Raw genomic sequence first — 12413 nt, 5'->3', positions numbered from 1 at the left:
CACGCCGTCGTGCTGCCGGAACTCATCTACTACTTCGCCCCTCTTGCTGGATCGAGAAGGCGAGGACGTCATCGAGCTGAACGAGTGCTGAACGCGGAGGTGCCGTACGTTCAGTACTTGATCGGGACGGATCGTGAAGGTGTACGACTACATCAACTGCGTTGATAAACGCTTCCTCTTGCTGTCTACGTGGGTACGTAGACAACACTCTCCCCTCTCGTTGCTATGCATCACCATGATCCTGCGTGTGCGTAGGAATTTTTTAAAATTAATACGTTCACCAACAATTAGAGTCCAAAACAAGGGCAAAAGTGTTTGGAAAAGTAGATACGACGGAGACGTATCAGTGTGTAGCATGGAAGATATCGAGATCTCTCGGTTGTTATGTTGACAATGAAAGTATACCACTCAAAATATTATTCATCTCTGTTTCAAAATCGAGCTCTGGCACCTCTACAAATCTCTTCTTCCCTCTGCGAAGGGCCTATCTATTTACTTTTATGTTGAGTCATCATCCTCTTATTAAAAAGCATCAGTTGGAGAGCACTGCTGTCATTTGCATGTATTATTATTAGTTTACATTGAGTATGACTGGATCTCTTTTACCATGAATTACAATGTTTAGTCAGTCCTTGATCTTCAGAGGTGCTCTGCTTTTATGTTTTGCGGTCTCAGAAAGGGCTAGAGAGGTACCATCTTGTTATATCATATTATGATTGTTTTGAAAAAGTGTTGTCATCCGAGATTTATTATTATTGCTCGCTAGTTGATTATGCCATTGATATGAGTAAACATGAGACCTAAATGTTATTGTGAATGTGGTTAGTTCATAATCTTTGCTGAATACTTGAATGCTGACTTTACATATTTACAACAACAAGAGCGAACAGAGTTTGTAAAAGTTTTTCTTTATCACTTTCAGTTTGTCAACTGGATTGCTTGAGAACAAGCAAAGGTTTAAGCTTGAGGGAGTTGATACGTCTCCAACGTATCTACTTTTCCAAACGCGTTTGCGCTTGTTCTGGACTCTAACTTGCATGATTTGAATGGAACTAACCCGGACTGACGCTGTTTTCAACAGAATTGCCATGGTGCTATTTTTGTGCATAAATAAAAGTTCTCGGAATGACCTGAAAATCAACGGAGAATATTTTTGGAGTATATAAAAAATACTGACGAAAGAATCAAGGCCAGGGGGCCCACACCCTGTCCACGAGGGTGGGGGACACGCCTACCCTCCTGAGCGTGCCCCCTGCCTCGTGGCCCCCTTGATACTCCACCGACCTCAACTCCAACTCTATATATTTACGTTTGGGGAGAAAAAATAAGGAAGAAGGATTCATCGCGTTTTACGATACAGAGCCACCGCCAAGCCCTAATCTCTCTCGGGAGGGCTGATCTGGAGTCCGTTCGGGGCTCCGGAGAGGGGAATCCGTCGCCATCGTCATCATCAACCTTCCCCCATCACCAATTTCATGATGCTCACCGCCGTGCGTGAGTAATTTCATCGTAGGCTTGCTGGACGGTGATGGGTTGGATGAGATTTATCATGTAATCGAGTTAGTTTTGTTAGGGTTTGATCCCTAGTATCCATTATGTTCTGAGATTGATGTTGATATGACTTTGTTATGCTTAATGCTTGTCACTAGGGCCCGAGTGCCGTGATTTCAGATCTGAACGTATTATGTTTTCATGAATATATGTGAGTTCTTGATCCTATCTTGCAAGTCTATAGTCACCTATTATGTGTTGTGATCCGTTAACCCCGAAGTGACAATAACCAGAATACTTACCGATGATGACTGTAGTTTGAGGAGTTCATGTATTCACTAAGTGTTAATGCTTTGGTCCGATACTCTATTAAAAGAAGGCCTTAATATCCCTTAGTTTCCAATAGGACCCCGCTGTCACGGGAGGGTATTACAAAAATATCATGCAAGTTCTTTTCCATAAGCACATATGACTATATTCGAAATACATGCCTACATTACATTGATGAACTGAACCTAGTTCTGTGCCACCTTATGTTATAACTGTTGCATGAGGAATCGCATCCGACATAATTATCCATCACTGATCCATTGCGTACGAGCTTTTCATATATTGATCTTCGCTTATTTACCTTTTCGCTCTACTGTTACAATCACTACAAAACCAACATTATTACTTTTGCTATCGTTACCGCTACTATCATATTACTTTGCTATTAAATACTTTGCTGCAGATATTAAGTCTTTCAGGTGTGGTTGAATTAACAACTCAGCTGCTAATACTTGAGAATATTCTTTGCCTCCCTTATGTCGAATTAATAAATTTGGGTTGAATACTCTACTCTCGAAAACTGTTGCAATCCCCTATACTTGTGGGTTATCAGCCCTCGCCTCGCTCCCGCCCGTGCGATCTCGCGCCGCACTCAGCTTGACTCACGAGAAACTGCCGATCCGAGCGTTTACAACGAGTCAGGCTCTGGGCTGATTTGAGAAGCGTGCGACGCAGGCTCAACAGAAAAACCAGGCAACCAAACAAGCCTCTCCTTTCCTGTGCAGGCCTGATTGGACTCAATGCGGGCAACCAAACACGCCCTTGGTGTTTCCGTTTTGGTGCACGGCGTTGGAGTTGCCCTTATATTGGGAGCCACATCCCCAAGATACAACTAGTTGGTAGAGTTACATGGAAATTTCACAAGTGAAGTATCACTAGCTTGTGAAATCTAGCCGTCCCAACACAAGAGAAATGAGCCTCAGCTCATCAACAAACAACAAACTACGACCGCCAGTTCGGCGCACACATCATGTGAAATGCGTAGCAAAATTGGGGTCCCATGGGCTGGTTGTACGCCCGCCTCCCCGCCTTGTAAAGTTTTGTTGCCTTCTCCTAATCCGCGTGACCCCCCATGACAATCTTCTCCCATAAGAAGCTCGCCAATTTCTGCATACATGAGATGATTTTGCACAATATGTTAGTCGGGTTTTCACAAGCTTGCCTTCATTAGCCATTGTGTTTCTAGTATTACTACATAGTGCCCGAACAGAGACAGCGGAAAATTCAACGAAAGCCCTTCAGAAAAGAAACTACCTTCAAATATCTTCCTCCAAGTAGCAAGGCTCCCAACCAAGCAACCTTTGCGAACATCTTCTGCCGAAGTTCAGTTTTTGGTTAGTGCAAATAAAATACTTGCATACAGAAAGCATACATCATCAAACAGATTAAAAAGGGCAAAATAGCGCTATTTGTGCTGATAACAAATTGGAAAGAATGATGCATTGCATTCTAATTAAGGGGAAAAAAGATATGTATATTCCTCCTATTTATGGCCAAACCGTTGCGAAGGTAAACAGAACTGATCTGTTTTCTTTGCCCAATCTGTTTGTGTACTCGTGAAAAGAAGTGGAACGAGATATAACAACTGCAGGTTACACACACCAACGGCTAAATAGATAATAGTATTGGTTTAGACTCATGTTATCTATATTTTACATGCTTAGAGGGTAGCTATTGCACCATCATGTTTCCATACTCCAACTATATGCCATGTAAATTAATTTAGAGTGATCTTATATTTTACTCCCTCTGTTTCTTTTTAGTCTGCATATAAAGTTTGGTTAAAGTCAAACTTTGTCAACTTTGACTAAGTTTATAGAAAAAAATATCAAGATTCACAATATGAAATCAATAGTATTAGATGAATCATGAAATTAATTTTCATACCATATAGGTTTAGTATTGTAGATGTTGATATTTTTTCCTGCAAAGTTAGTCAAACTTTATAAAGTTTGACTTTGACCAAATATTATATGCAGACTAAAAATAAATGGAGGAAGTACATGGTTGGAGGACAGCTATTGCAAGAGCCTCTTTTCATAAGCTAACTTTTTTCTTGCACTCATTCTTCAGAAAACTTGAAACATTGGAAGCTTTACTTACGAAGGACATATTTTCATCAGTTGACACCTATTCCAACTTCTAGTATGTCACTTAAGACTCCTAGAGATTCAGTCACATATCTCAACATCTTTAATTGGGTTGCTAGTTCTTCCCTTTCGGTGTTTTAACAGAAAGCATAAGTGTCTACTGTAACTCATAGGAGTTAGGGCATTTGTAGTAACATTTCAAATATGAGGGCTCATATCTTGCTGCTGCTTCTTTTATTTTCCCTCGAAAACCACAGCAGTTAAATTTCACAAATAATACTGATGGGCTTGTGGCATAGCGTCGGGGACGAGGATGCCCACGCCCTACCCAGGTTTGATCCTGAGTGAGCATAGAACATGGTGTGCTGACTTCGGAGTACACATGAACATGGTGTGCTGTATTCAGAGTACACACACGTGTGCACACTCAGTGATAAAGTGCGTCCCCGCCATGTGTGAAGGCTCTCGCGCTTTCGTAATATTTCTAGTGGATCCTTACCCATGCGGCCGTGTGTTTGCGTGGTTGCGTAAGTGTGCAGTACTTAAGTAAAAATGAAGAAGTAACACCCCATGGTGCATATAAAGATATGATTAATAGACCTCAGTAGTGATGTGTCTTCCATTGCGCTCGTCTCTTCTCCAGTCCCACGGCTTCTCAGGGTTATTTAACGCCCAAAGCCCTTGGCACGCAGCTCTTGCCTTTTTCTCCCACTGCACAATCAGAGCACAAGCACAGAACTTTCAGCCGATATAAACATATTCTGCGAGTACATGTGTAGTAGATTTTCTTACTTCAGAAAACTCTCGGCGTGAATCATAATTTTTGAAATACCATGCATGACCATTCTTCAGCATCTGCTCCTGAAGGACCGAGACACACACAATCACTCTAATCAGAATTGAAGCGATAGCCAAAGCCTAAAAAGCATGTGAGGTATTGAATAGCTTCTCTCTCTTTTTACAGGAAAGTTTCTAGTTCACCTGGATGAACACACTGTCGCAATAGATGTCGCCAACATATCGGCCAAATTGGTCCTGCTCATACACATAAATTCTGGTGCTTTTCCCACCAATGAGCTTCACCAAAGCATCCTTTGATTCCTTCCCATATGGCATCTTCAGCTCTGGTGCATCTATTCCCCATTAACTCACAAAAGATTGTGCACTTCATGACATTATTTCCCGTTATTACTGAATTTGAAGGTGCAAATTAGAGCAGCATTATACCTCATTCTGATTCGGTATTTCCTTGCAAGGATCTCACTGCCTGAACGGATTATTATCCTGCTCACAAAAATTAGTAGTAAGTTATGATTCCAAATAATATATAGCTAGATCAAAGCAAGAACCTAATTCAAACTGATAGGGTCACGCTAATCACATAAGTTTTGTCTTCCGTCGGAAGTCAATGTATTTTTCTTGTGGTTTAACGTTATTATCTTGTGTTTCTTATGCCAGTTTCGCATTTGTGAGTCAAAATAAACGTAACTTTATTTTCATGACTTATTATCTTGTGTTTCTTAAGTGAAAAAAATGTTCCAAGTCAAAATCACAGCACTATTTTTTCAGCTTCTTAAGTGGAATTCAAACTTAATGAGTCTACATATAAAATATCAAACATAGACGGTCACACGGGATACATTCAACCGGTTTGGATGGCGGTCCAATAATAGGATATTTGTGTAGATTTCTGTTATACGCCGGTTGTGGCTTCTATCTTTTTCTCCTTCATGGATTTTCTATGTACCAAATGATGTTAGTCATACTCTAAATAATAAATAAATATGGCTGTGTGCATCAAAATAACGCAGAGGCAGGGGGTGTTAACCTCCTTTTCTAAAAAAGGAAACATTCCCTGTTACAGTAAATTATGGTATTAAAGACTGGGAATATGGAAAGGTATGGTTTTAATACTTGTATCCAGCTTCGTCAATGGTACTCCGAAGAGTATCAGCCCTGTCGTAATCCCTACGGATGCGTGCTTGAGTCCTTTCAGTCACCATCTCATACACTTTTTGTGGTACATTTGCCGACTCCCTGGGATCATCCATTACAGCAACATAAGCAGTAAAGCCATCACCATCTCCAATGCACTTTGCATTAACCTGAGAACCATAGTGATTATGAGAAACAGCATTTGTCCATGCTGGTGTAAAGCACTGTTCATATTTTGATGTCAGTGTAAGCATATTTTTCAGTTTATCACATCTGACCGGCAAAGTGTTCAGCACAAACTGCACGCCATCTGGAAGTGCCGTTGGAAGTTGGTTTGAGAATGCTGCTTCGCTTGTTGGGATCGGGAAGTTGTAAAATTCAAGAATAGCCTGAGGAAAAAACATTGTTAATGGGGTGGGTATGACATATATATATTCACTTGGAACAGCAAAAATATAACGCAAACTGCAGTGAATTTCTTGGGTTTATCGTTTCGGATTATACAAACAAAACTGATACTAGTGTGAAAACCTAAATTATTTTTAACAAAGTTTGCAAACTTGTACTCCCTCCGTCCGGAAATACTTGTCCTACAAATGAATAAAATGGATGTATCTATAACTAAAATAAGTCTAGATATAACCATTTCGAGAACAAGTATTTCCGGACGGAGGGAGTAGCTATATATGCCACATCCCACGCACACAAATATGACAATTGATCCTTGCATCATTCCCTTACACACTCCCGCTGAACTATTTTTGGATCCAAGAGAGACGAATTACCTCCAAATCAACTCTTGGGATCCAGTTTAGGGCTGTCGCAACTAGCTGGGCAGCCTCTGCTGGTGTTCTCGGTGGGGTTGTGTTCCTGTATGCTTCCAAAATACACTTGTACCTGTTCTCGTGTAAATTAAAAGATCAAAGTGTTTAAGTCCAAATAAGTGTATCATATACCAATTGTTGCTAGTAGGATGTACTTTTGAAGAAAAAAAGTTGCCAGTACGATCTATCAAGTACTATCCCTCTTGTTCTTTACCTTACAGTCCTTACTGATACAAATAAATCAAATAAACAACAAGATCAAGTCACCATGTGTGCACTGTGGACTTGGAATCCAGTCTTAATCTTGTGAAGAATGTCACAGAAGTAAACCCAGTAAATAATCAAAGCATCATTAATCAATATAAACTGCCAAGTAATCCTACATATTTTTGGCTATACTGCTTGCAAACATTGCTTTCCGTTCCTTTTATCTGTGTCAAGCAAGTTCACAATTTTCAGTTTTTTAATAAGACACCAATTTTTTTTATTTTTTTTTGAGTTTGTTCTGCTCTTGTTTTACCATTTAAAAGTATGGCGTGTTCTATGTTTGGATAAGTATTGAGCACCTTATCATAAGAAGAGTAAGAAAAGAAAACATTTGGATGGGGGTCCTATGAAGAAATTTAAAGTCATTCTGAAATCGAGAACTAGTAAAATCTAAGTCAGTACCGGACCTTTCTGTTTTCTAACAACCATAGGTGCCTTTAATTCTACTAAACTCAAACAAAATTTCACATCAACAGGCACACCACATGAATAAATATTTATTATTATTTGTCTACAAAAACAGCCTTTTGAAGCTACCCCTTACCAATTAATCTGTGCTTTCTGGGACGAAGTGACGTGCTGTCCGAGCCCTTCCGGAACCTAAAATATGAAGCATAAAACTCCATGTGTGCATTTTCAGATAATGGAAGAGAGCCCAGCCTCGGAGCCTCTGCATCCGAAGATGCACGCCACATCATAGGATAAGAGGAGGTAAAACATTGAGCTTGCCTGATGCGTCATCAGAATGTTAACAAATAAATAAAAATAGGTGAGCGCTCATGGAAATTTCTAGTAGCTGCAATGTGGCATACTGCCTCAAGTCCAGTGTGTACACATGCACATGCATTGGACCGAGGGACGGAGAAGTGGTTGTGTACTGAAAATAAGCGTTGAGGTCTGAAACTTCTCCCTTACCACAATGACCAAATCTTGCACATGCATTGGGACCAAATCTCGGTAGAAAATAATGCAATTGCTGCTCTAGCTAGCCTCAGAAGCAGTTGATTAGTTCATCCAGGAGGCAAAATTTGCTCGCGGTGTTGGGTCAAAATCCTTTGAATGGTAGTACCAGTAGAAAGCGCAAAGATTGATAGAAGCTACAGTGCTACACAACGTCCATGATTTCTCCTATTCTCACCCCAACCCCCAAATTTACAGAGAGAGAAAGAGAGAGACGCGCATGTACACATGCACAGGTATCACACGCCAAAGGATAGGAACCTTCTCCCAGCACACACTACGCGGTGAATACTCTTATGATTTGTGATGGAGTGACCACCATTCATTCATGCATGCATGCTGACAGGGACGAGTGTGTTACCATGGATGAGGATTCAAAGCTGCTGAGGTCGCACGTCAGGGCGGCGATGGCGGCGGCGGCCGGCGCGAGGCCATGGGGATCCAGGGGTTCCTCCTCCTGCTGCTGCTGCTGCCGGGGCTGAAGGGACCTCAGGATGTTCCCCATGGACCCCTTCTTCTCCTCCTCCGCTGCTCTATGCTGCTTCTCTTTCTTCCCACGGTGTGCCTAATATGCTGCTTCTGTTTGCTCTGCTTGACAAGACCGGCGATGGCGGCGGCGGCCGGCGCGAGGCCATGGGGATCCAGGGGTTCCTCCTCCTGCTGCTGCTGCTGCCGGGGCTGAAGGGACCTCAGGATGTTCCCCATGGACCCCTTCTTCTCCTCCTCCGCTGCTCTATGCTGCTTCTCTTTCTTCCCACGGTGTGCCTAATATGCTGCTTCTGTTTGCTCTGCTTGACAAGACGATACGAGTGGTAGAGAGTGATGGAGCTGACGGCACGGCAGTCAAGAGAGTGGCGGGGCCTAGTCTAGTTCTAGGCACCGCTGCTGTACTGCTCGTGAGTGATTTTCCTTTTCGTGGTTGTTATAAGGAAAACAAACAAATGTCCCTCCCAAATTACAACCATCCCTCCATCCGATTTTATTTTTTTAAGTGTAAAACATTTTGGCAGTTTAAATACTATTTGGAAACAAAGAGTGTATTCATGTAATCAAGCAGCGCATGTGCTAGCTAACTATAGTTTTTGTAATAAGCTTTCTAGCAACTGGACAGACGAGCCTCCGGCTTGTCTTGTTTCCAGTCTTGTGGATGATGTAATTTCTGCTTAAGTTCCAATAAAACTAGTCATGATGGTCTTCCCTAAAAAAAGAGTGTATTCATGTAAGTAGGAGCACCAGATTTGAATCATGATGTGTGAAGTTAGCCGTGTCTCAATATTCAAATGCATCTTCTGAATTTACAACGATTATGAAACTTGATATGTCCGGATTCCATTCGTACGTTCATCTCAATAGAGAGCTTGCCCCAGGATACTTTTCTTGCAATCTGAATGACGGGGGTACTCCGTTCAGTTTTTGGAACGGTAAAATAACTAACCGTGGGTGGGTTCAGACTGCACTTTCTTTCTTCATAAACAATTTAAGAGGTGGATATAATTTTTCAAAAAAGAGGTGGATATAATTTTTCATTGACTCAAGGATTTCAGATCTTAGATTGGAAATGAAAACTCATTTTACAATCATTAAAAAACGCTCCCCCACTAGAAAAAAAATATGTAAAATGAATGTTGGTTTCTCTCATATAGTATGTGAATTATTACTTTGGACCATTTGTCTCCGAAAGCATTCAGATAGTTAAATTGACTGCTTGTTTTGCTACAAAATAGTGGTTCCAACCAGTATCCAACTGGAATGTCATCCAGCCTATCTGTAGCACTGACAGCAGAAAAATGGCATCAGTGAGGAAAAAACGTTTAGAAATGAATTACCTGCAGATTTCCTACTGCTAACCAGAACCTGGTTCCCCCAATTCTTCAGGCTCTGGATAACCAATAAAGCAAACCCACTGCAAGATCTTTCCCACTGGAGTTTATTTATGGTCAGTAAAAGAATCAGTTTGTATAGAGATGACAACATTTCTAAGTGTGTCTTCATTTGTGTTTTTCCAGCAGCAAAATTTGTTTCTTGCTCATCTGTTTACAGAGATGGTTTGTGGTGGAGAAACAACTACTCTGAGACACAACAGCTGATCGAAACATAATTTCTAACTGTCAATCCAACTGCAACCAGGATTTTTCGCAATTCTTCTCTCACGCATCATACCCCTCATTTCTGCTGATTTGGCCCAATCCCCTTTAGCAGCAAGCACACTGGACAGCTGAACATACAGACTGGAATGTGGTGACCCTGATTCCTCCATCTGCTTCAGTCTCTTTGACATCTTCTGGATCAGAGCCTCATTGCCCTGAGCTTTGCAACCACCAACAACTGTAGTCCAGCTTACTGTATCGGCTTTAAAGGGCATATTCTCGATGAACTCAACTGCTTCATCTAGCCGACCTGCCCGGACTAACAGGTCAGTCACACATGCATAATGCTCAGCTGATGGAATCAGACAGAAATCCTCCTGCATTTGCTTAAACCATGTCAGTCCTTCTTCCACAAGTCCAGAATGGCAGCACGCGGAAAGGACACCAACAAATGTCCGTTCGGTTGGTCTTACACCGCTAACTCTCATCAGCTCCAAGAGTTCTAGTGCCTTGCGTCCATGCCCATTGGAAGCATAACCAATTAGCATTGAGTTCCACATGACTTCGTCAGGCTTGTCTATTCCATCAAAAATCTTGCAACCATTGGCCAAGTTGCCACATTTGCAATACAGATCGATGACTGAAGAAGCTACAACATGGTCAGACTGCAAGCCAAGAACAGTAGCAAGAGAAAAAATCTGCTCCCCAAAACTTATGGAGCAAATATTACTTGATGCACTCAGAGCACTAGCTATAGCAACCTTGTCGAGCCGCACACCAAGGCGATGCATCTTGCAGAACAGCTCCATGGCATCAATTGCATGTCCATTCTGGCTCAACCCAACAACCAAAGAGTTCCATGATATGACACTCTTGCTAGCGATCATCGAAAAGACTCTTTTCGCCTCTTCTATCCGCCCACAGTTTGAGTACACAGTGATCATTGAATTGAGCACCACAGTATCATGAAACCTAAGCTCACTGAAAGCTCGACAAGCATCCTCCCAGAGGCTGCATTTTGAGTAGAAGTCAATGAGAGCACTTGCTGCTATCATGTCATTGACAGTCCCACTCTTTAGACCACACCCATGTATCTGCTGCCCAGACTTGAGCATTCCTGAAAAACCACAAACATTCAGAACGCTGGCATACGTTGAAGAATCAGGCAACACATCTGACCGCATCATCCTTACAAAATGAGCAAAAGCATCATCTCCAAGGCAGGCAAATGCACAGCCACTGATGAGAGAATTCCACAAAAGAATGTTGAGGTTCTCCACCCTGTCAAAAATATGTAACGCCTCGTTTACCTGTCCACGTGAAGCATAGCCATAGACCAGGGCAGAAACAGAGAACTCGTCAATCTGTGCTAAACCATCAAAGACACGCCGAGCAGAGTCCACATCCCCACACTTGCAGTACATGTCCACTAATGCGCAACTCAAAACCGAATCCAGTTCAATCTTGGCAGTCACCATTCGACCATGCACTTGTCTCCCAAAATCGTACTTCATCCGGTCAGCACAAGCACCAACAACCGTAGCAAGCACAAAGAGATCATTGCACGGCGAGGAGTCCGCTGCACCACCGCATGCCGAACCAATCTCTCTGAACAAAGCAAGCGCCTCATCCACACGGCCGCACCGGACATACCTATGCATCACAGCGTTGACAGCCACAGCATCCTTGACGGGCATCTCGTCCAGCAGACTGTGGGCGGTGTCCAAATCCCCTGCAGAGACCATGCCAGTGATCACTGCGTTCCAGGAAAAGTTGTTCCTTTCCGGCATGGAGCGGAAGAGACGGAGCGCCTCGGCGTGGTCCCGGGAGTTGAGGTGGGCGGTGACGAGGGAGTTGTAGGAGAAGCAGTTCCTGGCGGGCATTTCGTCGAACAATCGCCGTGCGTCGCGGCGGTGGGTCGGGGAGAAACGGGCGTACATGAGGAGGACCGAGTTGGAGGGCGGGAGGGAGGACGGGACATGGCCGGACTTGAGGAGGACCTGGTGCAGCTGCTGGCCGGCCACGGCGCTGCAGGTGCGGAGGAGCTGGATGGAGCCACGGACGTCGACGGCGACGGCCATGAGGCACTGACGTGGGGCATGGGGGTTCAGTTAAACCCCACAAAGTGCGAAGTTTTTGGACCGTTGGACTCACCGGTGTGCTGTACAAATCTTACATTCTTCTTATAAGAAGAGTTATAAAAGCACCGGAAGTCCTACAACTTGCGTTGAATGTGATGGTTTGGTTCTAGAACTTGCATTTTGATCCTACCTATTCCTTGAACTTGCATCAAATGTGCAAATTTGGTCCTGGCCAATCACAGAGCGACATGTGGACATGTGGGTGCCGACCCGGTCAGCGTGCGCCATTTTGCAAAGAGGCCCCTTCCTTTGGTTTGAATCTACCCGCAGGCCACGAAAACACCTAAA

General features: G+C 43.0%; 2 protein-coding genes across 3 annotated transcripts; both read right to left on the bottom strand.

The window, feature by feature from the left end:
- Positions 1–2558: 2558 nt before the first annotated feature.
- Positions 2559–9670, bottom strand: LOC125530145 (probable staphylococcal-like nuclease CAN2). Of its 2 annotated transcripts, XM_048694545.1 has the most exons (12): positions 8607–9670; positions 8259–8406; positions 7482–7537; positions 6632–6743; positions 6125–6235; positions 5826–6016; positions 5139–5195; positions 4893–5052; positions 4704–4772; positions 4512–4622; positions 3076–3135; positions 2559–2928 (listed from the first exon to the last, which is right to left on the bottom strand). In XM_048694545.1, the coding sequence occupies exons 2-12, from the start codon at positions 8400–8402 to the stop codon at positions 2875–2877; spliced, it is 1125 nt and encodes a 374-aa protein (XP_048550502.1). In that variant the 5' UTR covers positions 8403–8406; positions 8607–9670; the 3' UTR covers positions 2559–2874. The 2 variants fall into 2 exon arrangements, with proteins under 2 accessions (XP_048550502.1, XP_048550503.1); XM_048694546.1 differs by lacking the exon at positions 8607–9670 and having other exon boundaries at positions 3076–3132; positions 8259–8493.
- A 138-nt stretch (positions 9671–9808) lies between these two features.
- LOC125530144 (putative pentatricopeptide repeat-containing protein At1g77010, mitochondrial) lies at positions 9809–12153 on the bottom strand. The gene has a single exon (XM_048694544.1). The coding sequence runs from the start codon at positions 12063–12065 to the stop codon at positions 9999–10001; it is 2067 nt and encodes a 688-aa protein (XP_048550501.1). The 5' UTR covers positions 12066–12153; the 3' UTR covers positions 9809–9998.
- Between the last annotated feature and the right edge of the window lie 260 nt (positions 12154–12413).

This window comes from Triticum urartu, unplaced genomic scaffold (genome assembly GCF_003073215.2).
Source record: "Triticum urartu cultivar G1812 unplaced genomic scaffold, Tu2.1 TuUngrouped_contig_6104, whole genome shotgun sequence".
NCBI classification, from domain to species: Eukaryota; Viridiplantae; Streptophyta; class Magnoliopsida; order Poales; family Poaceae; genus Triticum; species Triticum urartu.
This window is presented reverse-complemented; position numbering and strand designations above follow the sequence as displayed.

Excerpts from the sequence above, each read along its gene's own strand:
- LOC125530145 (XM_048694545.1), bottom strand. The coding sequence starts at position 8,402 with ATGGGGAACATCCTGAGGTCCCTTCAGCCCCGGCAGCAGCAGCAGCAG. Across the intron at positions 7,538-8,258 it reads GCTTTGAATCCTCATCCATG|GTTCCGGAAGGGCTCGGACA; the intron begins GTAACACACTCG and ends TTCATATTTTAG. Across the intron at positions 6,017-6,124 it reads TTGTGCTGAACACTTTGCCG|GTTAATGCAAAGTGCATTGG; the intron begins GTCAGATGTGAT and ends TATGGTTCTCAG.
- LOC125530144 (XM_048694544.1), bottom strand. The coding sequence starts at position 12,065 with ATGGCCGTCGCCGTCGACGTCCGTGGCTCCATCCAGCTCCTCCGCACC.